This window comes from Abramis brama (assembly GCF_963993115.1).
Source record: "Abramis brama genome assembly, chromosome: 4".
NCBI lineage: Eukaryota > Metazoa > Chordata > Actinopteri > Cypriniformes > Leuciscidae > Abramis > Abramis brama.
Genome location: NC_139966.1, coordinates 40860335 through 40887868, shown reverse-complemented (window position 1 = coordinate 40887868; position 27534 = coordinate 40860335). Strand labels below are relative to the sequence as shown.

Below are 27534 nucleotides of genomic sequence, written 5' to 3'. Positions count from 1 at the left end.
ATCCATGCACTGCCACAACAAATACCAAAACACTGGGTTAACACACTTATACAAACAAAATCAACTGTTGCATTTTGATGTTTGCGAGCAATAGACACAATGTACAAAAAAACCAAACAAAAAAACCCTGTAATTAATCAAATTAACGTAAAACGAGTCTATAAGACTTAATTTATAAGCTTTTTTGTGTTTCTCACAACTGAATGCAATATGCCTGAAATACAAGTAGGGGAAAAAAGAGGAAGTCATACAGCTTTGAAACAGCATCACGGTGCATAAATCATGGCAGAATTTAATATTTTATGTGAAGTATTCCTTTAAGGCACCTAAACTTCACTTGGGACTTCCCATAAAATTGAAACAAAATAACTTTTATGTCTGCCTGGCAGTGTTGCTATTGTTAACTAAAACCAAAAGTAAAGCTTAAACTATTAAAACGTTTTTGTTAATTGAAATAAAGCTAGATTAAAATCTAAATATTAGATAAAAGATAAAATTACAAAAACAATGATCAAACAAAAATAAAAGCTAATTCAAAATATTAATAAAAATGATACAATTATTTAAATATTTGCCTGGACTGAGCATTTTGCTTCCTAATATCATTCTCTGATCATTCTTGCATGCTTTCACCCATTTCTTTCCCATAGGAAAAGGTGTCCACGCATCCTGACCTGAGTTTGGACTGGGAGGAGGAAATGGCCACTGCCCGCCCTCATGACTGTGTGTCCGTCCCCGCTCATCATCCTCTGTACGTCCTGTACACCTCCGGCACTACTGGCACTCCTAAGGTAAAATCTTGTTTATGACAGTACACAGCGATAAAGCATGCAGCTGAGGGAATGGATGAAATTGTTTATTGTGGAATAGATCCATGCTGTTTGGTGCTTTGTTTATTGCGTATTGTGTTAGCAGGAGACTATGAGCCATACGTCTTTATAAACTCTCTTGTGTATTCAAGATAAGAAGGAAGAAGCTTGTTTTAGTATAAAGGATTTAGCCTGTTGCTGTGATGCTGCCTGAAGCTCTGTAAGCTTTTCGCTAACAAAAAGAAGCTTACTAGAGCACAATATTCATCTTTATTAACGTCCATACCTACCCCAAACATTAAATCTATTCTTAAAACAATGAAAAATTAATGTTGTTAGCTTTTTGATCACCGCCACACTGTGGTGCCAAGCTAAGCACGTGAAAGATGATGTTTTATGTTATTATTGGAACATAAGTAAAGTACAAAGCCTATAGTGTACATAATACATAATAGATTAGCATCCAAATATGGAATAACATATGGAAGCAAATATGGAAACATCTGAATTTGTGCCAAATGAGAGAGGTAGGCTACATGCAGTAAACGTTTTCAAAATGTCTTGAAAACAGGACACTGTTACAAAAGTAAAAAAAACAAACATTGAACTCCTAATTTAAAGTCCGCGTGAACCGGAAGTTGCAAACGACTTTTCTCCAGTGTTGTGACGTATTTCCCAGTGAAAAGGAATATTTAACAGAGGGCAGGGTTTTACTCTAGCGCTCCTCCTCTCCATCCCTCACTCATAGCAGACTAACGGTTTGAGGGGAGTGGTTAAGCCGTCAAACCTACATCATCAGAGAAGGAACGCCATTCCAGACCGGAAGTAACTTTTCAAACTTTGATTAAAAATTACGACGGCAAACAATTTTTTTCTGTGTATTAACTTGCACAGATTAATTTTTCACCACAATACTAGTAATATGTGCTAACAAAGTAAATAGGGTCAATTTTGATTTCAGTTGGACTTTAAGGTATCGTGTTTTCCCATTATGTGAATAGTAGCTGATCAATTCACTGAAAGAAGCACTAAAAGCATCCCTCTCTCTCTCTCTGCAAAATATTGTAATTATTTTAATAAGCATGCACCAGTAACTTTGTCACAGCTGGCTTGACTGGGTATTTCCAAGCTGCAGGCTTTTATTTTTCAAATATGCCATGTCTAGTTAAAATGCCTTAAAATCATTGCGATATTCAGTGTTTTTTGATGACCAGCAAAATATCAGCTAAAAATGCTGTGTTATATTTTTGGTTCAGCCTGTTTGGTAAAATTTTTTGGGTTATTTTTTATTATTTTTACCCAAGTGCTGGGTAGTACTAGTTTTTGTGCAACTCAGCTGCTTGGTCAGTTGTACTGACAATACAAATGAAGAAACCCCCTACATACCCAGCGCTGGGTCAATGTAACCCAATGTTGGGTAGTCTGTGCCAAACTGGTTAAAACTGGATAAATTTGCCAACGGTCATTTGTGGTCTGTTCTGAGAGAAAACGTCCTGAAGGGAAACTTCCTGAATGAAATAAAGGTTTGTATTACATTGTTTTCCTAACATATATATTTTTTTTACTGTAGAAACAGTATTCTCACATTATACCTTTTTTGTTTACATGTCCGTCACAGCTAACGCCTGCTTGGAACGCTCTCCTTCTACAAACGCAGCACATGCCATCAAATGGAAATTTGACCTCCTGCCAAACGAATCCTGCAACCAGGGCTGAGACGCGTCAATGCTCTATGCAACAAAGTTGACATGCTCATGCGGTCTATACAGTCCCTCTCTGTTGACTACAATGCGAGCACTCTATTGGTCTAATATCTAGCTAGTGTCGCGTTTGATGGGTTGAAACTTAAATGTCTGGCAGACGAGATGACACAAGGTAAAGCTGTTTTTGATGTAGCTTTGCAAACACGATTATTAGCATAAGATTGTTATTTAATGAATTGGAACAGACTGATACTCTACTGATGCCAGTTTTCTTCCCACAGATTCTCCGAGGCTGATCCTGACACTTTCTAAAACATTTTCAATATGTTTTTGAATATTTTATGATTGTCAAAGACTGACTTGTTATTGAATAAAAATGATTTAATATTTTATACTGTCCCTGTCCTATATATTTAAGAGTGATTTTAGATTTATTATTTAAAAAGAATAACCTTCAATATGAGGTTGTTTGGCAGAGCACTATGCAACAACCTAGGAAATTGATTAATGTATAAAACCCAAAATAAAATAACCCAGCATGTGTTCTATGCAATATTTACCCAGAAATAATATCTATGTCCAATATTTACTCAGAACCGGGGTGCCAAATAACCCAGCAATGGTTGTTTTTAACCATTTTAAGCAGTGTATTCTTTAACTTGTAATTCCCACATGATCCCATCAAATGTCCCACCTTACTTATTCTATTGTTACACCCCAAGAAAATTTTTATTTTGTCTATTTAATATTGTAAAAAGAGGTGAAAAGCGTCTTGAAATTTGCGTCAGCATGCCTCAGGTGCTTGTCAATCCCTAACATCTCACTTTTATATGTACTTTGACTGAACAAGAAGCAAGACAAGAGAAGGGAGTACAAGGAGCACAGGAGGAAGTTACAAGGCCTGAAGGCAGAGCGAACAAATACAACTCTCCACTGACCCTGTCTTCAGCCAGTATGAAATATATGGCTCAAGGCAATGCTGCCCTGTACATAAAACACTTTCTAATGGCCCTCACACACACACACACCCCTCAGATTTATGGATCTAAGTCTGCTTGGCACACACAGGATCTAATTATCACCCTACAACTCAAAATGTGTCCCTCAGTATCAATCCGCAGCCTGATTTGATAATGATTTTCTGACAGTAAGGACAAAATGAATTGTAATACAGATAATGGCGATTAATTGTGTTTTGTTCATCTCACATGATTATGAAATAAAACATGATTACATGATACATGATTGTCTTGAAGGCTTTGTAAATAATAAATAGTTAGAATAATTATTTACATGAATAATAGAAAATGAATAATAATATAGCAGTTTTGGGCCAGTCCCCCCCCCCCCCCCCCACACACACACACACACAAACACACCACCACCACAAAATCAAATAAAATGAGGGCTAACTGTCTGAATATTAGTTTTGGTGATTATTCTCTGTGTACTATAATTATTATTACATTTACACTATCATTCAAGTGTTTAGGGTAAATAGTTTTTTTTTTAAAGAAATTGAAATTGTTATTCGGCAAGGATGTATTAAATTGATCAAAAATAACAGTAACTGTCAAAAACTTAACCCACTTCAGTTCACTTTATGTTATGGAATAATAATTTATAAATGATTTATAAATTACATTTTTCGCTTTCACACATAATTAAGCCATTACTTGAATGAAAAGTTAAAGTGAAACTCAAATATTTGCCATTACATGAAAATTATAATAAAGCGAAACTGTTGTGACATGCATTCGGTTAAAGCCAGATTTATTTGGCGTACTCACACAATGCACACAAAAATTTATATTTTATTATTGTTATAGTTATCTTGCCATTTTGTTCTTGTTCTTGGAATGAACGGGCCTTAACGGTGATGTTTGTTTCCTGTAAATAATGTCTTTCTTTTCTTTCTTCTCTTCAGGGTGTAGTCAGAGATTCAGGAGGATATGCCGTGATGTTAAACTGGACCATGTCTAACGTTTATGGACTGTCTCCTGGTGAGGTATGTCATGATCTGTGATTTTTGCAAGTGGTAATGTCATGAAAAACTACATTTTTATAAATTTTGTTAAGAAAAACATTGAAAACATTCTTCCTCCCCTATCTAAACCGAGTGCTCATTAAAAAGTTGCATAAAATGCATACAAGTAAAATGGGGAAAAATTGTGTAGCACCTGCCGCTCTGCGTAACCATTCTGAGGATTCCAATGGTAAGGGAAGGTCACATTTACCATTGTTTAGCAGATTTTTGTGGACATTATCCAGTCATTTCAATAGGAATCCACACCATCTGAAATTTAGCATTGGCACGAAAGATTTCCAGCGCAAATTCGTTGCATTGACCTACAGAAAGCTGGAAAGCTGATTGGTTTGAAAGTGACTTATGTGAGCTGTGCTTCATACATCGCTACTCTATTGACTATAGACAATGGACTTTTTTGCCTGTCCAGTTTCTGAATAGTCATAATTTCTCTATTGTGACAGCACCTTCTCGTCTGAAGTTTACAAGCTTTTTGATAGTTTTATTCTGACCTTGGTTGACCAAAATGATGATAAATGCATGACATGACCCCTTGAAAAAGCTTCTGTCTCACACCGTTTAACCTTCACGTCTCTCTCTGTCAGGTCTGGTGGGCCGCGTCTGACCTTGGCTGGGTGGTGGGCCACTCGTACATCTGCTACGGTCCGCTTCTACACGGCAACACAACCGTGCTCTACGAGGTACGGGGCATGTGTGTGCAAAAATGTGCGAATGTGAAATGAGTGTGAGTGCTTTCCAGCATTTGACCTGTGGACCGCTCCAGCTAACACTCAATTACCTGCTGTTGTGGTTTGCTGTATCCTGACACTCATGCTGAACTGATGTCCGTACTGTGGAATTTTACAGGCTCTAGCATTCATTTCTCGAGGGGACTCTCTAAAGCAAAATTCCTGAATCACTTGCTCAGTTTGACTTTGTTGAGCATTCGATTTGCTGTTGCTTTTCGTAAGCTTTTGTACTGGTAACAGAGCAGCTCTTATAGTATTAAACTAGTTCTCCTCATTGAGTCTTAGCTGAGATCGCAGCATGAATATTAAAATCATTTGCACTCTGTGGGAGACGATCAGACTGTGTTTTGTTTTCTGTCAAGGTGTATTCAGCACTGGCATCTCCTCTGCTGATTAGATGTTGTTTCGCTCCACATGAGAAAATGGGAGATGCTAGCAGAATTTATTAGTCTGCTGTAATGGAAGTTTGATTTCAACAGATCTCTCATACAATGTTAATGTCCAGGGCTGCGTTTCCCAAAAGCATTGTTAGCCTAAGTTGATCGTAGAGACCATTGGTGGCAATTGTTCTACGATCAACTTAGGCTTACGATGCTTTTGGGAAACGTAGCCCAGACCAAAACGCCCTCAGGCTGTTTTAATTAATGTCTTTTGTAATTATGCACATTTATGGTCGTATTGGGTTTATACTATCAACTAATGCAACATGCCAGACCTGATCTAATTTATTCAGTAGTGGTGATTGCTAAGAAAACGGGTTTCAAACTTTTTGATGCCAATAACCCCAAATATAATCACCCCAAGAGACCCTGTTTGTAAAATATTTGTAAGAAAAATAGTGTAATATTGTAGAGATTTATGTTGTCTTTGTACAGGACTAAAGCTGAAAGAAATTAAAGTAATATCTGGGAAATATACAGTAGTCAACATTTGAAGTTCAAAGTTGTTCAAAATCCATGTAGAACTTTGATGAAAGGTTTTGACCCACTTCAAATGTTGACTACTGTATATCGTTACCTCAAAATAATATGAATCGTTCAGATTTATTTGTGTGGTGCATATCACAATAAATATTGATTCTTTTTTTCTCTAATTTTTGAAATTTCTAAATTTAAAATCTCCAAATTGCACTAGCAAGAACGTATTGAAGTAATTGGTTCACCCAAAAATGTTTATATATATTTATTTTTCATTAATTCACCCTCATGTCATCCTAAATCTGTTCTTTTTCTTTTTTTTGGAACATAAAAGAAGCTGTTTAAAAAAAAATTGTTTTATCTCTTGTCCATAAAGTCAATGGGGTCAAATGTTGCTTGGACCCCAACATTCCAATTATCTTCTTTTGTTTACAAGGAAGAAAGAAAGGTTTGGAATGACATAATGGTGAGTAAACAATGACAGAATTTTCAAGATAGGATGACAGCATAGGTGGGATTTTACTTTCTAAGCAACCGGCCATCATACAGTTTTACCCTGGTTGACTTTAAAATGGGCAAGCAAAAAAACAACAGCAGCATTATTTAGACTATGGGCTGTTTTGCTAGTAAGTAACCATCCAGATCACACTAATAATTACCTATCAGTGCCTTATCAATAACGAAGAACCCCTGAAAACCACTCAGAACACTTAAGCAACCGCAAAGCAAAGACCTGGCAAAACCTGTCTGAGCAAACATCACTCACTTCAAAAATCAGAAATCTATTTAATATTGGATAATTTATATTACATAGCAAGTGATTCAGTAGGGTAAACAAAACAAACATTAAACGCCTGCCAATTACTGATTGATGCCGACATGCAACAGATGCAGATCCTTGTTTTGAACATTGTAAATCAAGGAAAAACCTTGTTCTTGTTCAGTTAAATAATTATCCATGGAAGCTGATGTTTCTTCCCCCTTTACTTTCTTTCTTTGGAATCAATCAGCCGTAGGTAGACCTATATTTTTGTTTCTATAACAACACCTAAATGTCACACTAATTATTAGTTATCTATGTTCAAAGCTTGTCTAAGAAAAATCTCATAACTCTGAAATTGATTGGCCATTTTTTTTCCACTAAAATGAACACAAACGCTGTTCTAGAAACAAGAGAGGTTTGTGTGCAATCCATTTGTTGTAATATGAAGTCATCGTTTAGCTCTGAGAGTATTCTCTCTGAGCAGCATGGCAGAAACATGAATATTTGAACAGCTCAGCGTTGTGCAGTGCTACTTGTGTGTGCAATCTCTCTGCAACAATATCATTCTGTTCCTTTGCCATACGTTTTGGCCATCTGCCACCCAGGCACCTTTTCAAACCACTCTCCATTTCAAACACATCCTTGATTTAATATTCACTCTCCAACCGCAGCAAATGCCCGTGCTGATCCAGTCTGACACTGGGAGACTGTTGGGAAAAATGTTGGGAAAATTGTTATACTTGCAACAAAGGGCTGCACAAAATATTAAACTTTAGCAACTTCAGTAGGATATAAAATTCGACTTTTTTTTCAAAAGACTATCTGGAAATCTTCAGTAGTTTTTTAATTGGAAATCTTTAGTAATTTTGTAGATTTTTTTAACATAATATTGAACCTCATTTATGCATTCTGAGGCTTTAAGCAGTTGCTGTTTCCGCAGGGTAAACCTGTGGGGACTCCGGACCCCGGGGCCTTTTTCCGTGTGATGTCTGAGCATGGAACAGCCTCCATGTTTACCGCTCCCACTGCTATCAGAGCCATTCGCCAACAAGACCCTCAGGCAGAACACGGGAAACAGTACCCGCTCAGCAGGTAAACTTAAATCTGTCCCTGTACCTGTTCACATAATGGCCCATGACATGTAACATGCAGTGAGGCATCTGCAAACAAGTTTGTTTTATTTTTGTATCAGTGGCGACTACACAGGGAACACGGCTTCCCCTAAAATTTAATGACATGTTTACGTGCAGTATATTCAAGTAATCTCTTTCTCTATGTATTTGTATTTCTAAAAAACGTTTTTGGACACTTATAATAATATAATAATAAATATCTGAATATCAATGCATTAGATACAAAGCATCAAACCAAGTGGCAAATAATGCTGCTTTCCTCAGAGGTAACAGTACTTTTCTGAGACACTTTTTAACTTTTAACTAATTATTTTAACACTGAACAAGTAGGACGTTTTTCATAAATGCAAGTCAGTTCCCCTCATAGTGGTCCAATCTAACGTAGAAATGAGTGCAGAAATCATCTTACGACAGGGTTCATGTGTGATTCATGAAACATTCGTATGCCGCCAATCCCATCGTACGAATGATCGTACGTTAATAAATGTGGCGTCTGAAAACATCAGTCATATAAAGTCATTTAAGTCATTTAAATATCACGTCCATATAAAGAGTTTATGACATGGAGAAACTTAACCTGGCCAAGAAGAGGAAGTAATGTCATGAAAGAGAAATTGATCTTATACCAAAAACACCTGTTAACCTCGTAATTGCAAACAATTAAATTATTATTTACTACAAGAAAATACTTTATTAATGTTATGGATAGACTAAATTACACTATCAATAAAATATTTTACCATTGGCAACACATTTTTTAATGTGGCTTCATATGTTTTCATTCCAGTCAAAATGCTTTTCTCAAAAAACAAAAACAATTCTTCACCAGATTTACAATGCTGGATGCAAAAACTTGCGTACGGGAGTTGAAACATGACGTGAGATTTGATCGTAGCCACCGCTCATGCCCATTTTGATAAATGTCCAGTTTTGTGTGGAAACGACGGTACACTCAGTTTTCTGCCGTTTGTTCGGTTTGTAAACAAGGGCCAGTGTTTGACCAGAAAGACTTTTTGTCTATATTTTGAATTTTTCTTTTGTTTGTTTTTTTTATTTTCTTTTTTTTTAGTGCTATAATGTTACAATAAACAATAATCAATAAATAAAAATAATTTGAAAAAATAAATTGTTATACAAAATACATTTTTAATTGTGGCTTACGTGTCCAAATACTTCTTGGGGCCACTTTACAGTGTAAACATCAGCCTTGGTACATTGAACTGTTTTTTGTACATTGCTGTTGTGGTGTTTGACCGTTTATTTTTCAAAAGAAATGGTGACCTATTGGACATCAGGCTTTCAGTGTCACACTGGCTATAATGAAGTGCACAAAGAAAGAGATAGAGAACAAAAATAGTCTTTAATAAAATAAACAAGGAACACTCAGGAGATCATAGGAGAACTAACACAACCACCTTAACTAAGGCACAGATTGAAACTCAGGGCTTAAATACATGGAGAGGGTAATCAAACTGAACAGAAACATGTGTGAGGGACTAATTAACAATCATAGAACTAAACTTAACAAACTAGGAACTCAGGAAAACAGAAACTGAGCAAACAGAGTGAAAACGAAAATTACTTATACTTTCTTTCCCATGCAAAAGCAAGGCTTCTATATTATCTGATTGAGTGAGATCTCAAATGGACAGGACTTAGCAACGAATGCCCAGTAATGTTAATGGTGATGTCAGTAAGTAACTGTGTTTGATATGGAAAGCAGAGTGCACAGCATCGGAAGTACAGTTGCAGTTATTCATAACACGTTTATTTTAGTTTTCATAATCTTATCTTCTGCCTTTAGTAATTTTTAAATAATGCAAATCCAGGGCTGTCATCTTTTTGAGTTTAGCTTGTAGTGAGAACTATGGTGGTTTGGGGGATTGTAAAAACAAAACAAAAAACCTTGCATCACGATAAGTGTGTTGTAATTGTCAAAACATTTGGTAACTCAACAGAATTTCATGACGTTTAGTGACGACATGTTACAATGTTTACATGGTACAATGACTGGTAGGATACTGTTTTTATTATTGCTTGACTTTCACGATTTAAAATCATAAGCTTGTGATTCGATTACGATCTTGATTCAATGTTGATTCATTTGAATAAATATTAGCTGCATATTAATTTTTCTCAAGGAAGAAAATCGCTAATGCTGTAAACATACAGGGAGCCCTGTCAGCTTATTATTAAAATGAACAGCTCAAACTAATATAATGTAGATTTATAATAATAACATTATAATATTTTAAATTATATTATTAAATAATATGTAATATAGTGCATATATTTAGCAAAATACTCCTTTCTATATTTAATTTTTTTCTTGCTAACTAAGGTAAATGTAACATGACATTGTTTACAAGTAATTTCCCTGCTTAGTCGCAGTTTGGGGAGCTACATCGTTGACACCTAAATTAAAATAATAGCTGTAAATACACCTTTTTCCATTTTATGGAAATGTCTGTTGCCACTGTTTTGTTTTGTCCCCCAAATCATTACTTTGTCTAACAAAATATAGCATATAGGCACTCGTAATGTGAATTTAATTATTGTTATCAGATTGTAATGCTTTCAAAATCTTTAAATTTCACTAAACAGCCCTAGCTTAATAGAAATGCCATTACAGTGTTGATTCTAGTGTGGATGTTCTGTCTACAAACACTATGTTGCTGTTTGCTGTGAAAGTGCAGTTACCATGGTGATAGTAATGGATGTGTTTCAATAAAGCAGTATAGAGTTGCTATACAATGGTTATGGCTTTGATTTAAAATAAAGCACCATTATGGAGCAGCAATTCCACTTCTTCTTTGCACTCAAATGATATTCTACCTGTCATAACTATTCAGTGACCATTTAAAGTCTCAGTCACATGGCCATTAATCATTTATATAAATGTCCAGTTAATAGATGGTTATGAAAGCTCGCACTCTGGAGAAAATGAACCAGAAAAGGAATTGCATTAATGTGTCGTTGGAGGTATACTGTAGCTTTACCCTTTTATCCCTGTGATCTACAATGTTCATCAAGTTTTATTGCGCAAAAAACTGAAGCTTTACCTACGTGACCATTTTCATCCTCTCGCTGACTTATCATCAAACTTTATTACAGACTCAATGTCCAAATTAAAAACAGGCAATAAATAAAAATGAACAAAACACACGCGCACGCACGCACGCACACACACACACACACACACACACACACACACACACACACACACACACACACACACATACACATACACATTATCTGGCTTTGAAAACACAATGCATTACAGTTTTACCAGCATAGTGAACTCAGCTAGATCAAAAAATACTTTAACATCATTAATGTCCAATAATAGCATAATAGGGATTGTCATTTAGTAGATGGTGCTCGTTTACATTTTTTGACACCTCATAAAAATGCTTAAAAATCTTATGCAAATCATAGTAGCAATAATGAAGTTGTATTTTTCACTATAAAAATAAACATGTAAGGTGAGTGCCAGCAAATCTGGGCTACCCCTCGAGAAAACAAAAGGCTCTCCTGAGAATTAACATTTGAACTCTCTCTTGTATATGTAACAGCAACATCTGAGATGCACCACAGAGTGGTGTGTACATGTCACACCTTACTTTTGCAATCTCCCCCTGCTCCCCGCTTCTCCTCCTCACCTAAAACTCACTGAAAACCTATGCAAGTGTGTACAGAAAGTAACTATACATGTTTTGTATCATTTAAAGTTTATCATTTAAAATGGTCTCACTCTCCCAGCGATAATGAAAAGCTAAAAGAAGTTATAAAATATGAGAAATGTGGTGTGCCCCTTAAAGGTGTTCCCTCCCCCAGATCCTCCATTCAAACTACCTCCTGTATGTAAATCAGTATATTCCCTTCCACAGATATCAAGAACCCATTCAATTTCAAATTCCGATCTCACAGTTGTGAAGTGAACCCCTCAATAGGGGACCAAAATCGAATTATAATGACAGACACCACCATTTGGCATACTGAAATATCTGGGTTTATAAGGAAAATTGGCAAAAGGTTCGAGGAGGCTGTAGGTAGACTTCCCACACGATCGCCGTGTGTAGTTTTCGTTGCCAGGTAAATATTTCTATAATTCCTCGATTTCCGAATTGTTGTTGTTATATTTGATTTGACCGATGATTTTATTCTATGAATTGGATTTTGAATTATTGTTCTATTACCTGGTCAATAAATTGTAAACATTTGATTTTATTCTGAATGACTCTGAAATTGTTTTCCCAAGTAGATTAAATGGATTTGTATGTTCCCGCAAGTTTTGTGTCAGATTAGTGATAGTGACGACTAATATTTGGCACTAATTCAAGTGTACTTGGTTTGCAAAGACGAGACTGAATTTCCGTTTAGAAAACCAAAGTACTGCTTGACCAATCTAAATCTGGGTGTGTCTTATCTCTGTTTTAATTTAATGTTACTTTAGATAAGTGTATGTGGGAAACCACGGCATGGCCAATCCAAAGATATTATAAGAGAAGTAATGTTGGTCAGCTTATATCTGTAGTAGTGGCCATACCTCTACTAAAGTAAACGTTTAAATTAAATTCAAGTGTATGCAATTCCATGGGGGCTATACCAAAGTATCTTTGATTGTGTAAGTGTGAATGTGACCGATCTCAGGTATATAGCAGTTACCTCTGTTTGATGATCAAAACTGATGAGCTTGTGTACGTGAGACCCGTGTTAAACAAAAGACGTGAGGTCCTCTGAGCGACATAGTTTCCTAATCTGGAACGGGTAAAATATACTTAAAAGAGATAAAAAGAATAATCAAACATTCGCTCACTTTTAATGATGCTCAGATATCATTAAAACCTTTTTCATTTATGGAGTCAGATGAAATAACGAGGTAATACATAGGAGAAAATGTATTTCATTTCATCTTGTTGTGTTGCGTAAAAGGAAAGAAACCTTCCCCGTATTATTGGAGACCGCCACTGGACCTTTAGTCGGGCTTACAAACCAGGGCCATTATATACATTTAAACTAGTTTTATGTGGCTCTGTCAGTTATTATTATGCTATGTTTCTTTAAAATGACCCTTAATGAATATATAAGCCACTTTAATTTTTGAACTTAAATGATACAAGCAAGAAAAACAAACACATAGATGAAATGTAAGGAAGGGCAATTCAGCTCGACCAAAAAGAGCCACGCAATGCGTGACTTTACACAAAAGCACAGGCTCTCAGTCCAGGAGTGTGTCTCTCGTGTCGGCGCTGTAACCTGCGGCTCTCAGCGTGGGTTTAAATGCATGCCAGAGGGCACGACTCGACTCAATAGAATTTTCCAGCTCAGAGAATCTACAGTGAAGCTGTAAGATCAAGATCTGCCTTCTCGCCAAGATCATAAGGCCGATGTTAACCCACACCTGCCGGAGGTCGCTGTGATAGATTTGTTCAGATGGATTCCTGAATCTATTTCATCCATGGATTTGTAAACACGAATACTGTTGTAAACGGTACCTTTATTGCACAAGTTAAGTTGTAGTGTAATCTTTTCGCTTACTTGCACACTTTTACACAATATAGTTGTAAGCCCGACTCGATCGGCCCAATGGAGGCATCCGGTCAGCGGGTGAAGGTTTTTGCGCGTTACTATCTCTCCTCGTGGCAAAGTAATTTGATTAAATGAAATACATTTTTTCATATGCATTACCTCGTTATTTCATCTGATAAATGGAAAGGTTTTAATGATATCTGTGCATCATGAAATGTGAGCGAATGTTTGACTATTCTTTTTAACTTTACTGAAAATAATGTCAGAGTACGTTAGAATAAAATCAAATGTTTACAATTTATTATGTCAGGTTAATGTATCATGCCAATTTCATAATCAGTTCAAAGATAATAGATAAAAAACATCAAATGCTCTGGAATAAAGAGAGTTGCAAATCTTGACATTAGGAAATACATGATGCTGAGACTGAGAGACTCGGTCAGGATCACGGGCCAATTTGAGCTACAAATCGCACTGAGCCTCTTGTTGCATTTCATTATATAGACAGAAAATTCTTTTCACATGTAAACATGAGTTCACAGTGGGAATTTACATTACTCACCGTCCCAGACTTACTGGGAGTAGAAGTTGATTTACATGGAAACATTTGCTAACAATGACAATTTGCATTCAGAGTTTACACCTTTGAGAGCAGGATGCCATTTGCCTAGAAGTGCACACTCCTTTGTGTGCAATTTATCTCTAAACTCTTAAAAACCTTATTACCTTTTGTTTTACTTCTTTGGGAATAAGACCTTTGTACCAGTTGCACTGAGACATTTCAAATGATACCAAACATGTGCAATACTGTATGATAATTATTCACATTAGACCATATAGATTCTTGGATGAATTTTGGTGATCTCAGCATGAGTGAGAAGGGATGGGGGAAGAGGGAAAGAAATGTAGATTAGGATGATTCTGAGGTGAGACTTGCGTCTCGATAGTGCACAAGAGTGAGTTTAAATGTTAATTTCCTTTGTTCTCTCAGAGAGTTGCCCTCTCTTCCAGTTTTTCCAGCCTTACACTAGTGAATGATCCTGTCTTGATATGCATCAGTGCGTCATTTCCATGTTGTCGTGAGCTTTTTTCGTTACAGTAAGCTGCAATGGCACTCATTTATTGTTTCATGTTTTGGCCCCACCAACAGACTCCTGCTTCTTGTAATGCAGATCACACATACTGTATGTGACCTTGACTCCAGGTAATTTAATAGCTTCTGCATTGTTTGACCCTGGAGTGAAACAGTGAAAAGAACTTAGCTTTATTATGGTTACTTGATCATAAACACTGACTCAAAGAGAAGCAGTTCTGAAGGGGGGTCATATAGGCGAGAGTGGGGTAAGAAATGGTGATGTGTTGTCCTTTTATCAAGTGAACTGTACACTGTTTTTTATGCTAACAACTGTTTTTTTGCATGTCAAAGTACATTTTCTGTGGCAGGTGAAATGAATTTTGTGGCAAAGCTAATTTATTCAGGTATTAATATATAAAATATGATATATATATCAGTACTCGTTGGTGAAATTGCTAGTTTATAAAACCAGGTAAATTATTTGGCTAAAGAATAGCCATTAAGCATTTCACTCAAAACGGTAGCTGTATCAGAAGCTTTGGGGTAAGATGTGTCAAGAGTTTTGCCTCCTAATGCTGCAAATACTCAATTACAAACATCATTGAGTTTTCAAGTCATCAAGTTTTTTCCTAAATTATTTATGGAAATGTTAATAATGTGAAATAAAATAAGTCTTAAGAATGTGATTGTGCACTAGTATATATCTTCCATATTTTTAATAAACTCATCAATTTTCAAGAACCATGTGGGTTTTGGATGAAAAATTGACTGTCCTTCGTTCCTTAGTGAGCGTCCCTTCGGTATCAGGTGTAGTTTACTGTAGACTTGAGCAGATGAAAGGATTGTGTGATGTGACCACCCGCAGCATGGTTTAATCCAATCCTTGTTTGAGCGTTGATGACAGGAACAGTGAGTCCTCACCTTTACACCCGCTGTGCTTCATCCAATCACCGCTTGTCAGTTCTTCTTGTTTCTTTACTCCAAAAATGAGTTCAGTAAATATTTAATGCATTCTTGCTCTTCACACATTTGTTTTCTGCAAAAAAAGTTTACAGACTTTCTAAGAGCTGTTTTTTTTTCTTTCTGTAGGCTGAGGAACTTGTTTGTAGCCGGAGAGCGCTGTGACATAGAGACCCTTGAATGGGCCAAGAGGAGTTTTGGAGTCCCAGTGCTGGATCACTGGTGGCAAACTGGTGAGTCACTGCTACACTCTATTTCATTTCTGCTGTAATTTCCTATTGCATGTGTCATAATGCCATCTTGTCTTTTAAGGCATTGTTCACAGTCATTCAGATCCGTTTTCTCAGATTTAGTCTTTAGGACTGATTGTTCACTACATCAGTTGCCATAGTAATAACTTAAGCATCAGCACAACACCATGAAACGTTATTCGTAACCACTGTGAGCTGTCATTGTGGAAAGAGAGGACTGTACATTATGTCAATCATGACTTGTGTTGTAATTTCATCCAAATGTATTTTATTTGAATTCAAACCGGGATTTCATAGTTTTATTTTTGCTGTTCATAGTACAAACAGATTTCTTTCAAGTATGCCAAAAAAATGTCTGAACAAATCCTAAGATAAAGGATGATCCTCAGCTGTTGAAAATCAGCTGGTATTGATATCAGTTGTTGGCACAATGTGATTCCTCTCAGCAGACTATGAGTCAAAAAAATGTCTGAGTGGCACCGTATTCAAAAATAAGCATGTTTTGTATATTTGTGGAAATGACTACCTAAATGGAACATACTTTACTCTTTACTCTTATTCGATTTTCTTTGATTACAGTCTTACAAAGATAAGATTATAACAAATGAACAAGTCTGGCATAAGTAAAAAAAAATAAAAAAATAAAAACGAGAAAAAAAAAAAATCATAATGTGTAACAGCTTAGTTCAGGGGTGTCGAAACTCAGTTCTGGAGGGGAACTGTCCAGGGGCCCTCAAGGAGCAGGATTGGACACCCCTGCCTTAGTTGAAAAGAAATAACTGAAAACAGTACAAAACAGATTCATACAACTCTAAGTTTCTGTATGCTTCACTAAAATAAGTGGCAGATGGCTAAAGGTGCAACTTTCTGAAGTTTGTTTATTTATGTTGCAAGTTCCTGACCTTAAAATCACCCTTATTTCTCTGGCAAGCCTGAAATGGATTGTCTGAAAAACAGTACACTTCGTTTGATATTCATAACCCCTATTGCCAGCATGATGCATAAGCCATCACATACATAATGAATTGGGTTACCTCCTCGTTCTATACTGGCCACAAAACATATTCAGCTCATAAATATCTCAGAGAAATAAACAGGTGCCGAGCTTGACCGAGTATTTGTACAAAATGAACCGAATCGCCTCTCCCCTTGCTCTCACATCTATATTTCTAGTCGGTACTTGTAAACTCTTTGTTTGTCATTCGACAGCACAAATTTAAAACCAGTGTCAGATCTTGATGCATGAACGGGAACAACGATGAATTCGTACGTCTGTGTTTGTGTGTGAGCGCAGGTTCAAAGAGGCTAAAGTACTTAATGTGATAAACGATTCTGTCTTACTGTTTGTGTGTGTCCTGTCCTCCATTTATAATTTCACCCTCTCTCCATCCAATTCATGATTAAAAGCACGTTTATGCATCGCCACGAGACGAGTCGTATTATTACACATCTTAAAATAACAGGCACGTCTCCACTTCGGCGTGCAAACACACAAACGCCGCGGTGTGTTTGAATCGTTCAGCGGCACAGAGCGAGATTTGATTAGAAGAGCTGATGAGGTGTAGTGTAACATCAGTTTGGTTGCGCTGGTGTGATAGCTTTTCTGAAATAAAGTGGAAGTGATTTGAACCTTCATTATCTATGTCATTACTAGCTCAAAGTTCCCCAGGCTCATGCGTGGATTGCAATATCAGAAGTCAAGCTGCTGTGACAGTCTCTCTCTCTCTCTCTCTCTCTCTCTCTCTATTCCCTTACATTAACCCTATCCCTAAACCTACCCATCACAGAAAACTTTCTGCAATTTCACATTTTCAAAAAAACATCACTTTTTTGATTTATAAGCCGTTTTCCTCATGGGGACCAAAAAATGTCCCCACACGAACAAGGATTTCAGATATTGCCATCCTTTTGGGGACATTTTGTCCCCATAATGTAGGGTTTACCAGGCCACACACACACACACACACACACACACACACACACACACACACACACACACGCACGCACACAGACACACACACACACACACACACACACACACACACACACACACACACACTTGCATGCTTTATCTTAAGGATGAATACAGAAGTTATTATAACATGTATTCTGAATGCTGATTGGTCAATATTAGTGCTGCTGCAATCAACTATTTTTGATAATTGTGCACCCATAAAGGCCAATTGCTATTCTGGCCAATATGAGAAGGTGATAATTATATTTAAAATGGACATTATTAAAATGGTTTACTGTGTTGTCTAAATAGATTAAAAGTTAAACACAAAAAATTAGGGATGCTCTGATACCACTTTTTCCAGAACGAGGCTGGTACCGATACTTTCATTTTTGGTACTTGCCGATAACGATACCTGTATTTTCATTGCATTTGTAAATTTCAAATATATTAGGTAGAGAAACTTAAAAAAAAAATATGAATCATATTCATTAGTTTAATTTTTTAGCAAATATGTAATTCCTTCAGTTATTTTCATGCTTAATTATGCATTAAAATGTATTGTATGAGTTTCTTTCCCTGTTCATTCTATTGCTATATCATATTTTATCTTTCATTTAAAGGGGTGGTTGATTATGATTTCACTTTTCTAACTTTAGTTAGTGTGTAATGTTGCTGTTTGAGCATAAACAACATCTGCAAAGTTACAATGCTCAAAGTTCAAAGCAAAGGAAGATATTTTCTTTTAAAGAAATTGTTTTTTAAGGACTACAACAAACGGCTGGTAGGGACTACACGACATTCCTCCCGGGTTAGTGACATCACAAACCCTAAAATGTACATAAACCCCGCCCCCGGGAACGCGATTTACAGATTATCATGACAGAATATGCTAATCAATGACTAGACGATAACTACACATAAGCTACATAAATTCATCAACTAACCATTCAGAAATGTTCTGTTGTATTCTACATGTTGTCACTTCTTCTCTCTCGTCTCTCCATCATTGTCTGACTCCGGTTTGAACATAAGAGTAGGGCTGTCGTGATAACCGCAATATTGTAGTACCGTGCTACTGACAAGCCAACCGCAGAGGAATGCAAGTAACCACAGCAACCGCGATATTCACGTGTTTTCTTTTTTCATAAGGCTATAGCCTTCTTGTTTTGAACTTCGTGCATGTGTATTGAATGTTAAATAAGTTAATAATGATAACAAGACTGTTTTTATCATGGTGATTTTGACAGAGGGTTCGTGGATTTGCACTTAAGCCTAAACAGACAGTGAATGAGAGAGATCGACTGAGCGAGTGCGATTACCTGCGTCTGTCTTTAAGATCAAGTCATATATATTCGTGAAAAGGTTGCCGTGTCCAAGGAAAGCGAAATATTGGTTGTCATCCTTTTAACGTTTAAGGGTATTTGCCATAAATGGCGTCAGCGTCAGCGCTGGTCAGCATTCCACAGCGCAAGGATGCCGCGGGGAAAAAAAATCAGCGAGTCACGCATTGAATCACTGCCATTGGTCTCTATTAAGTGAATCCCGTGCATCAGCTTCAGCGTTACCCATGCGACACATTGCTGGTCAGCTGAGCCTTGAAAAGTGGAGCTCAAAGTTAAAAAATAATAAACACCTTTGATTCATTACTATCTTTTAATGAATCAGTGTTTTTGAACGTCTTCGTTGAATGAACGGTTTAATGACTCACTCAAAGTCAGTCCATTGTCGTAACAATGTAACTGCGTGTTGAGTGACAGCCTTTCAATGCGCAGAGACGCTTTTTAGTTTCGGTTACATTGGTTACTGAAAATGAGGTCGTTTTTGTGCATGCTGACCACATCGTAACACTTATTTATATAGCAACAAATACATATAAATAAATCAAAATAAATAAGTAAATGGCGATAATACCACGTATTGCGCTATTGAGCCACTCAAAATTACTGCAAGGGAAAATCCTTCACCGTGACAACCCTACATAAGAGGCTAAAAGTTTTTGACATTTTCATTGCATGTCTGTGTGAGGTAAAAGGACACAAGCTGTTGAAGCTCTGCCCTTTGTGCCGGGAGCAGCAGCTCATTTGCATTTAAAGGGACAGACACAAAACCGGTGCATTTTTGCGAATGCACAGATCCAAAAAAACGCACGGTTACACATGCATTTTATTTCTTTCTAACTGTTTACATGCACTTAAGGCATTACCAACTATGTTTAGGATACCGGCCAAGACTGGCGTTTTTGCACAATTTTGTGTGAATTTGTCAGTTCAAGCGCAAGAAGACGTGAAAGAGAATTAAATTCAGTGTTCAAGTGCATGAGATGTTTGCACACAGTAAACTTCTTGTCCTTTAATAATGTTGGGAACTACTTTTTATACATAAATCACGTAACAGTTTAAGTTTTTACTTGCATGTATGATTTAGTTTTAATCCAAATGGCCCATGAGTGAGTGATCAGCAATCAAGAGCTCTCTCAAGTGTCTCTCTCTCTGTCTTTACCATTAGTTAACATTAGTAATATGTGCCTTGTTTTACCTTCTTTTCTATTGTGATATCTGACCAAACTACAAACTTTCCAGTTATGTCTGTGGAATGCGCTCGACAAGCTCGGGCGTCTGTGCCGCTGCGCGCTCAATCCACTCTGCGTGTTTCGCACACCAGATATATAGGCGTAAATATTTCATTTGTTCAACATTCTATTAATTCGATACCTTTACTTCATAGACATCCTTCTCTGATATATCCATTCTGCTCTCTGTTTGCTCCATTGTCGGTGTTTCTTTGTCACAAGCACTACTGCACATGCTGCTTGGTATCGGTTATTGGTATCAGAGCATTGAGTATGAATACACGAGCGCAGTATCGGTCCGATACCTATACTGGTATTGGTATCGGTGCATCTCTACTAAAAATCCGTCATTTTAAATGCAACAAGAGAATTTAGGCATCACAGCATTATTGTGTCCAGTATGAAAAATGGATAATTGTTTTGGAATTGGGTAAAGATTTAATTTAACATTATTAAAGTATAAGTGTTTTTAAAGATTAATACTGGTAAAAAAAAAAGGGGATACTATTCAAATTGAATTGAAAATATGAATACATACTATAATAGTATATAAATATGCTTTTTAGTGGCTATATTGAAAATATAGCACAGCCTCTTGGAGCGTGTTGCTTAAGTCAGACAGTGTGTGGTTGCAATCTCAAACACACTCGCACACACGCATGTAAAAATGTGTTGTTTAATTATTATTCTCAGCGGCAACACTCATCTAGCACACACAGAAAATGAAAGAAAGACTGCCGCTTTTGAGACCTGATAATAATCTGTGTGCTATTTTAAGACGCAATTCCTGCTGTGAAGAGGTGGGGGGCTTTGGTGATGAGGGCTGCTGATGTCACCGCTGTTGCCGGGCAACTGGTATGTTTCCAGTTGGGAGTATGTGTCAATGACTGCTGGCTTTGCAAACGACCTTAACGTGGCCGTGAGCGTTGGCGCCTGTCTTTTGAGCTGGACGTCGCGTGTGCGTGGACCCTGGCACAGTCTGTCGGTTTTTGACTCTGGTGAAGTTTAGCAGTCCACTAAATTAACTTTACTTGGCGGCAGGTGGCTGGCAATAACCGGTGATGGCAGGACATGAACTTTAGAATTAACAAATTAGCAATTTTTGTGTCAAAAGACTCTCATTTAATTAGCGTTTTGACCAAAACTCGGTTAGCACACCTGCTCACTCCTTTTCTTTGATTAGATTTTAAAATGTTCAAGTTTTTTGCACCCAAAACATATGTTGTAGTTTTCCATCCTATTTCTGAACCTTACAATTAAACATGTTGTATTTTATACCGTACCTTTAAAAGGAATCTGCATGACTGACTTGACTAACAATGGAGCACAAGAGAAAAAAAATTATAAGAAATGTATGTTGGTAACACAAAGCTATGGAATGATTTAGGGTGTAGTGCACGAGTCTCACAATTATGAGACTTTTATAGGGATGAACCAATATGAAATTCGGACGCCTAGTGCACCAGAGGGACAGACACTTTTGCATTAATAAATGTAAATAATGTAAATGTAATGTAAATAAAAAAATATATACTCAAATATCTACAATAACCAACATGGTAGCAATATATTGTGTAATCATAATGAAATTTTTTAAATTTTAATTAATAAAATAATGTTGAAATTAAATTTGATATACTTGTGTTTATTATGTGGTAGCCTAATTGCTTAAGAGTCTGTGTTTTTTTGTTAACTAAAATGTAAGCTGTTAAAAATTATTTTTTTATTGATTGAAATAAAGGTAAAATAAAAGAAATTATAAATATTAGACAAAAAACGTAACTTAAATATAAAGTTTACGCTGAATTACCGAAATAACTAACGAGTGCGCCAGAAGGGCTGCCGATTTTGCATAGTCCGCGCTTGTGTATGGTTTCAAAGCCACCACTTTCAGAGATTTTTACAGATACAGATAACTAATAATTAATCATATTCATATTTTGAAGAAGACAGTCAGTATATTGTCTGATATAGACCCCTTTTGCGCCGACGTCACAATTACGTCACAGCGTTAGCTGGAGGCAAAACAAAGGGAAAACTGGAGACAGCCAATACAAACCAGCACTGATTCAGCTACATAATAAGGAGCTTGAAATATTATTATTATAATTAAATGTCATCTTGTTGTGTTGTTGGTTGCAAGAATCAACGGAGTACAGGCTCCAATTTGAAATTTTATCGCATAATGTTTTCGAAACTATTGTGATTATTTGTGAATCATCTATGATTGTATAGCATACATTGTTGTGTTTGATTGTGACGACTTTTTGAAGAACCTGGTAAGAAAGAATAATCAAATACATAGTTAAAAAATGAATTTGCTGTATCTGGAATTTTTATTTCTAGAAAATATTCACATCATTAAAATTGCACTGTAATGTCACTCTTTACATGGTCGTCTTCGGATCGTACCACACAACACAAGTCTTGTATGGCCATTCAGCACATAGTTATAGGCATCTAAAGATTTATATGCCCTCAGTTTGTCTTTATGCTTGGTTTCTCTATCAGGTAGGTGTAGATGTCAGGCCACTCAACACTCAGTCGCGGTCCTGGACAGTGAGTGACCTTACACATTAAGATAAAATCAGATTTTCTCCAGTCATTGTTAAAAAACAAGCTAACAAAACTTGCAAACTAGCATTAGTGAAGCGTCCAGGGGAATCGTTATGCCTCCACCTAAGCTCCGCCCACAAAAACCGTCACCATGTTTACCAACTGAAAAGGGGTCTATAGAGTGGTGCAAGGATGACGTCAGAACCCGGAAGACTAATTTGCCACTGGTTCCCTCGAGATTTTTTCTATGGGTTTTATAATGGGGTTTTTCAATTTATAAGTAAAATAAAGCCTGTTGTAAACATAACTTGACGATACTTTGATGTTTTGTTCTTCAATGTAAACTGCACAGACTCACTTGAGGGAACCAGCGGCGAATTAAGGTGCATTCACACTACAAGCGACACGAGAGTGGGCGATTTCCTGCGACACGAGCGACATTACTATTCATTTTACAGTGTTTTTCATCTGCTTTTTTGTGTAAAAAGTAGTAAAGTAGACATATTAATTGTTAAGATGATTTTGCATCTGTTTTGACACTCAAAAGCTCCAGTGCCCATGCATTATAATCGCAGGGAAAAGAGGGACGGGCACATTCTTCAAACTTTTCTTCAAGAAAATTGGAACGAAATTGTTGTGTTAATCCTATAACTGAAATGACCTACATCCTAATTTCAGAAATAGCAGACTTTTCTGCTCTCCATGTGTGTTTCTACACACTGTGCGTCACCTGTGAAAAGTGTTTGAGCTTTCTGCATTACTCACATATGTCAGCGGTGCCAGACAGACTCGTGTTGCCACACGCTGCGATGCCAACAGTTTCTGCCTCACTCTCTACCTCCCTATTTTTACCAGTTTCTCTCACTCTTCATCACTCTCTCTCTTTCTCATGCTGTTCACAGCTCTCCTGTAGCATCTGGCTCCGAGACAGATGACGAACAAGTCTGTGTTCCATTCTGTGTCGTCCACTGATTGTGAAATATTTTTAACTTTTGTGATGTTTATTTATAAGCCAGACACGTAATTTATGCAGGTACGCAAACGCAGATATGTACGCTGGGTCAGTGCAATGTGAACGTGCTGTCCTGTTTTACAGTACATACTTACATTACTGTGGCAGAAACACACCTGATGGAGTTTCCTTGAAGTGTCTGTGCTTCTGGATGTGTCATTTGAGGTAACTGCTGAAGTGACGTACATCCGAGGAAACTGATTACGGAAAGAAAGTAGGGTGCGGACTTGTTTTAATCCAACAGTTGTTGATTGGATGGAGGCGGATATGAATGCGATCTTGTAGTTGATGGACCCTTTTCATGGCATTTCCACAGTAATTTAATCCTGTAACTCATTTTTGAACCAGCACGGGTGACGGGTCACATATACTGTTTTATGAATATTTTGAATTAGCTTTATGTCATATTTCTATTTAGCTTTATTTTTATTTCAGTTTGAATCATTTTAGAACTTTTTTTTATTAAAGTTTTTTATCTGTAACTTTTATTTGATATTTTATTTCATTTCAGATGTATTTCAATGACTGAAACAATGACTGAACAATAACTCAGCTGAATTTTTCACATTAAGATGCATTTATAAATGTGATTATTGTTATTATTGCTATTAAAAGATGAATAAATAGAATTTCATGACGACTTAAATGGCAGCTAGCTCAGCGAGGGTCTTTTCAAACTCAGACATTCCACAACCTGACAAACGCAGATTAAACATGTTACAAGTGCTGGCCAATACAGATCACTTGAAATAGTCAAGGTTTCATACACAACGAACAGTCTGAATGTAGTTTTGCATCACTCTCGTCTACCCTCTCTCTGACCTTTAGAATTAAACGCGTCACTGTACCTTTAAGATTTCTATAGATAGGTTAATGCCCTTTCTTCTGATTAGTTAACATCTTTGCATGGGAAATGAGCAACAAGACTCCCTTCAAAGTTGCTGAACGATGAAAAGTCATTGATGTGCAAATATCAGAAGACATATGTTAATGAGCTTATGTTTGTGACACGAGTGCCTCCTTCTGAATGACCTGCTTATGCAGCTTTCATCTGTCTCTGTTGTAGAAAGCGGCTCCTCCATCACTGCGTCCTGTGTGGGTCTGGGCTGCTCACTCGCTCCCCCTGCCGGTACGGCCGGTAAAGCCGTGCCTGGATACGACGGTGAGATCTCTCTACATTGTTCTTTGGCACTCTTCACGTGACACGTGCGAGGCTGATCATTTGTTTATTACAAACTCTTTGTTGTTGATCGATGAGCGATTATGTCTCAGAGCTCCTTTTGATTGACGTTTGAGTTTGTAATAGCTAGATAATTCAATAAATGACCAAAGCACTTTCTTTATCTTTGTCTCATAGTGACAGTGATTGATGATGATATGCAACAGGTGAAACCAAGGACTTTGGGAAATATTGTGGTAAAGTGAGTTATTTTAATCCTTTCATTGTTTTGTTTTCATCGATCGAGACAGTAGGAAGGGGACAGAAGGGAATGGCAGTAGGATCTCAGTGTGTTCGGAGCATATGCACTTACCGTGAGGCCACAGGGCCGGGCATTGCATCACAATACAAACGTCATGGAGCATCAAGATGCGTTACTCCTCAAAAGCGTGAACGTGAAATTAACATGGACCTTTTTTCTAATAGCCATTCTAAAGTTTATATTGAACTAATTTCAAATGTTTAAACGTCAAAAGTGTCATGAAGAAACTTGAGAATTGTGATCTCTGTCCTCACTAAACAATGCTGATTTCAGAGCTTCTTCATTAATTAAACTGTATGAAATACACAATAATAATAGTAATAATAATAAGACTAAAAGATCAATACGAGTATATTTACAATGATATGACCGAATGGACACTACTCTGTTCTCCCTCTACTGAACTGTCCCCCTGTTGTAGACAGCCAATCATATTTTGACAGGTCCAATGGCCATCCAGGCCTCTGCCGTGTCCTTAAGATGACAGCACAACCCCTTTGTTTGATCTTCAAAAATAACTCTCCTTTTCTGTGCTTTCCACTTCAATGTCCACTCATCTTCCCTACACAATAAAAGATTTACTGACACAAAGCCAAAGCTGAAGAGAATCTTTTCATCACAGATCTGACTTTAAAATCTCAGTCTTTGTACGAGGGACATTAAGGCCGAGCCTGAGCGGAATGACTGATGGGGGTCTCGTCTCACACCGTCTGCTTAGAAAAGAGAACCCACGTCCAAGCCTGGCGACGCGTCTGTCCTCGCCCGCCACAGAGGGAACTAATCTTGTATTTGTCTGTGATGTTGTCATTTTTGTTCTCCGGTAGATTTGATGTTAATCAAGAGCGTGTTTGTTTGAAAGCCTGACGGATAGAAGCTCGGATTAAAAGGAAATTGTGTCTTATAAAACAAGACGATACGTAAACACTTTCAGGAGTTGCACATACCTCTTTTCTTTTTCTTTTCTTTTTTTTTTAAGTATTTTGATTTACATCAAGGGTTATATTTAAAAAAAAAGAGGAATTAGTAAAAAATAGAATGTATGGTGAAATGTTCTATAAAATGTAAATCATTATAACAAATTATGAATTTATTTTGCGAAACACACACACACGTACTTTGGTAACCAAACAGTGTGGTTATTGAATAACACCAAAACATTTCTCAAAATATCATATTTTATGCTCTGCAGAAGAATGCAAGTCATACAGGTTTGGAACAACATGAGGGTGAGCAAATCATGACAGAATCTTAAAAAAATCTGTGTTTGCTGTTAATTCTCTGAATTTTTAATTCCTTCTCCCCCCCCCACAATTTTTTTGTTTCTCTGAATATTGTCATTCATTTATACTTGAAAGCATTTTCTGACCCTGAAAGGTTGAAAACATCCTATTCCTTGAAGCAAAGTCACGTCTTGACATTTTTTTTGTTCTTGTGAAAACATGTCTTTTTCTTCTCTCGTCAGGCTTCCTCTGTCTCCCGGGGCGGCTCTCAGTCTCTGGCAGAATCAGACGCTGTTTAAGAAGCTGTACTTCACCAAGTTCCCTGTAAGCATTCAGCTGTATACACGCATATATTCACCATCTGCTCTACTGTGACACGCATGCAAGTGTCTTCCTTCCAGTCCCAAGGATCTTCCTTCATTTTTTTGTGCAGTAGTTTGAAAGGAGCATTTTGTAGCACCAGCATAGGCAGACTTTGGACTTGCAGTTATGTGTGGTCCAGTTATTGTGGGCAAAATTCAGACAGACTCATTCAGACAGGCAACATGCAAAGTGACCAGTCACAGTTTATGTTTTTATATGCGGATTAGGGGAAGGTTTATCTGGCGTACACCATAACCTAATAATGAAGAAATTAAGAAAATAATCAAATAAGTGTGGTTTGTGCCTTTGTGATTTGAATTTGTATGTGTAAAATATGAAATAGAGAATTTTGTCATAGACAGAATATCTAATGAATGTCAATTGATACTTTGTGCCTCAATCAGGATCTGAGAAGGTTGGAGTCCAGCGATTCGTTTTATGAGTGCTCGTAATATGAA

At 37.0% G+C, this 27534-nt stretch overlaps 1 protein-coding gene across 1 annotated transcript in view; it reads left to right on the top strand.

Moving 5' to 3' along the window:
* The window catches only part of acss3 (acyl-CoA synthetase short chain family member 3), a 32679-nt gene that overhangs the window by 2772 nt on the left and 2373 nt on the right, over positions 1-27534 (top strand). The window contains exons 5-12 of the mRNA XM_084112393.1: positions 651-791; positions 4440-4520; positions 5144-5239; positions 7908-8059; positions 15797-15900; positions 25079-25174; positions 25370-25433; positions 26956-27037. Of these exons, the coding sequence (XP_083968519.1) occupies positions 651-791; positions 4440-4520; positions 5144-5239; positions 7908-8059; positions 15797-15900; positions 25079-25174; positions 25370-25433; positions 26956-27037 (816 nt within the window). The remainder of the gene's footprint in view (positions 1-650; positions 792-4439; positions 4521-5143; positions 5240-7907; positions 8060-15796; positions 15901-25078; positions 25175-25369; positions 25434-26955; positions 27038-27534) is intronic.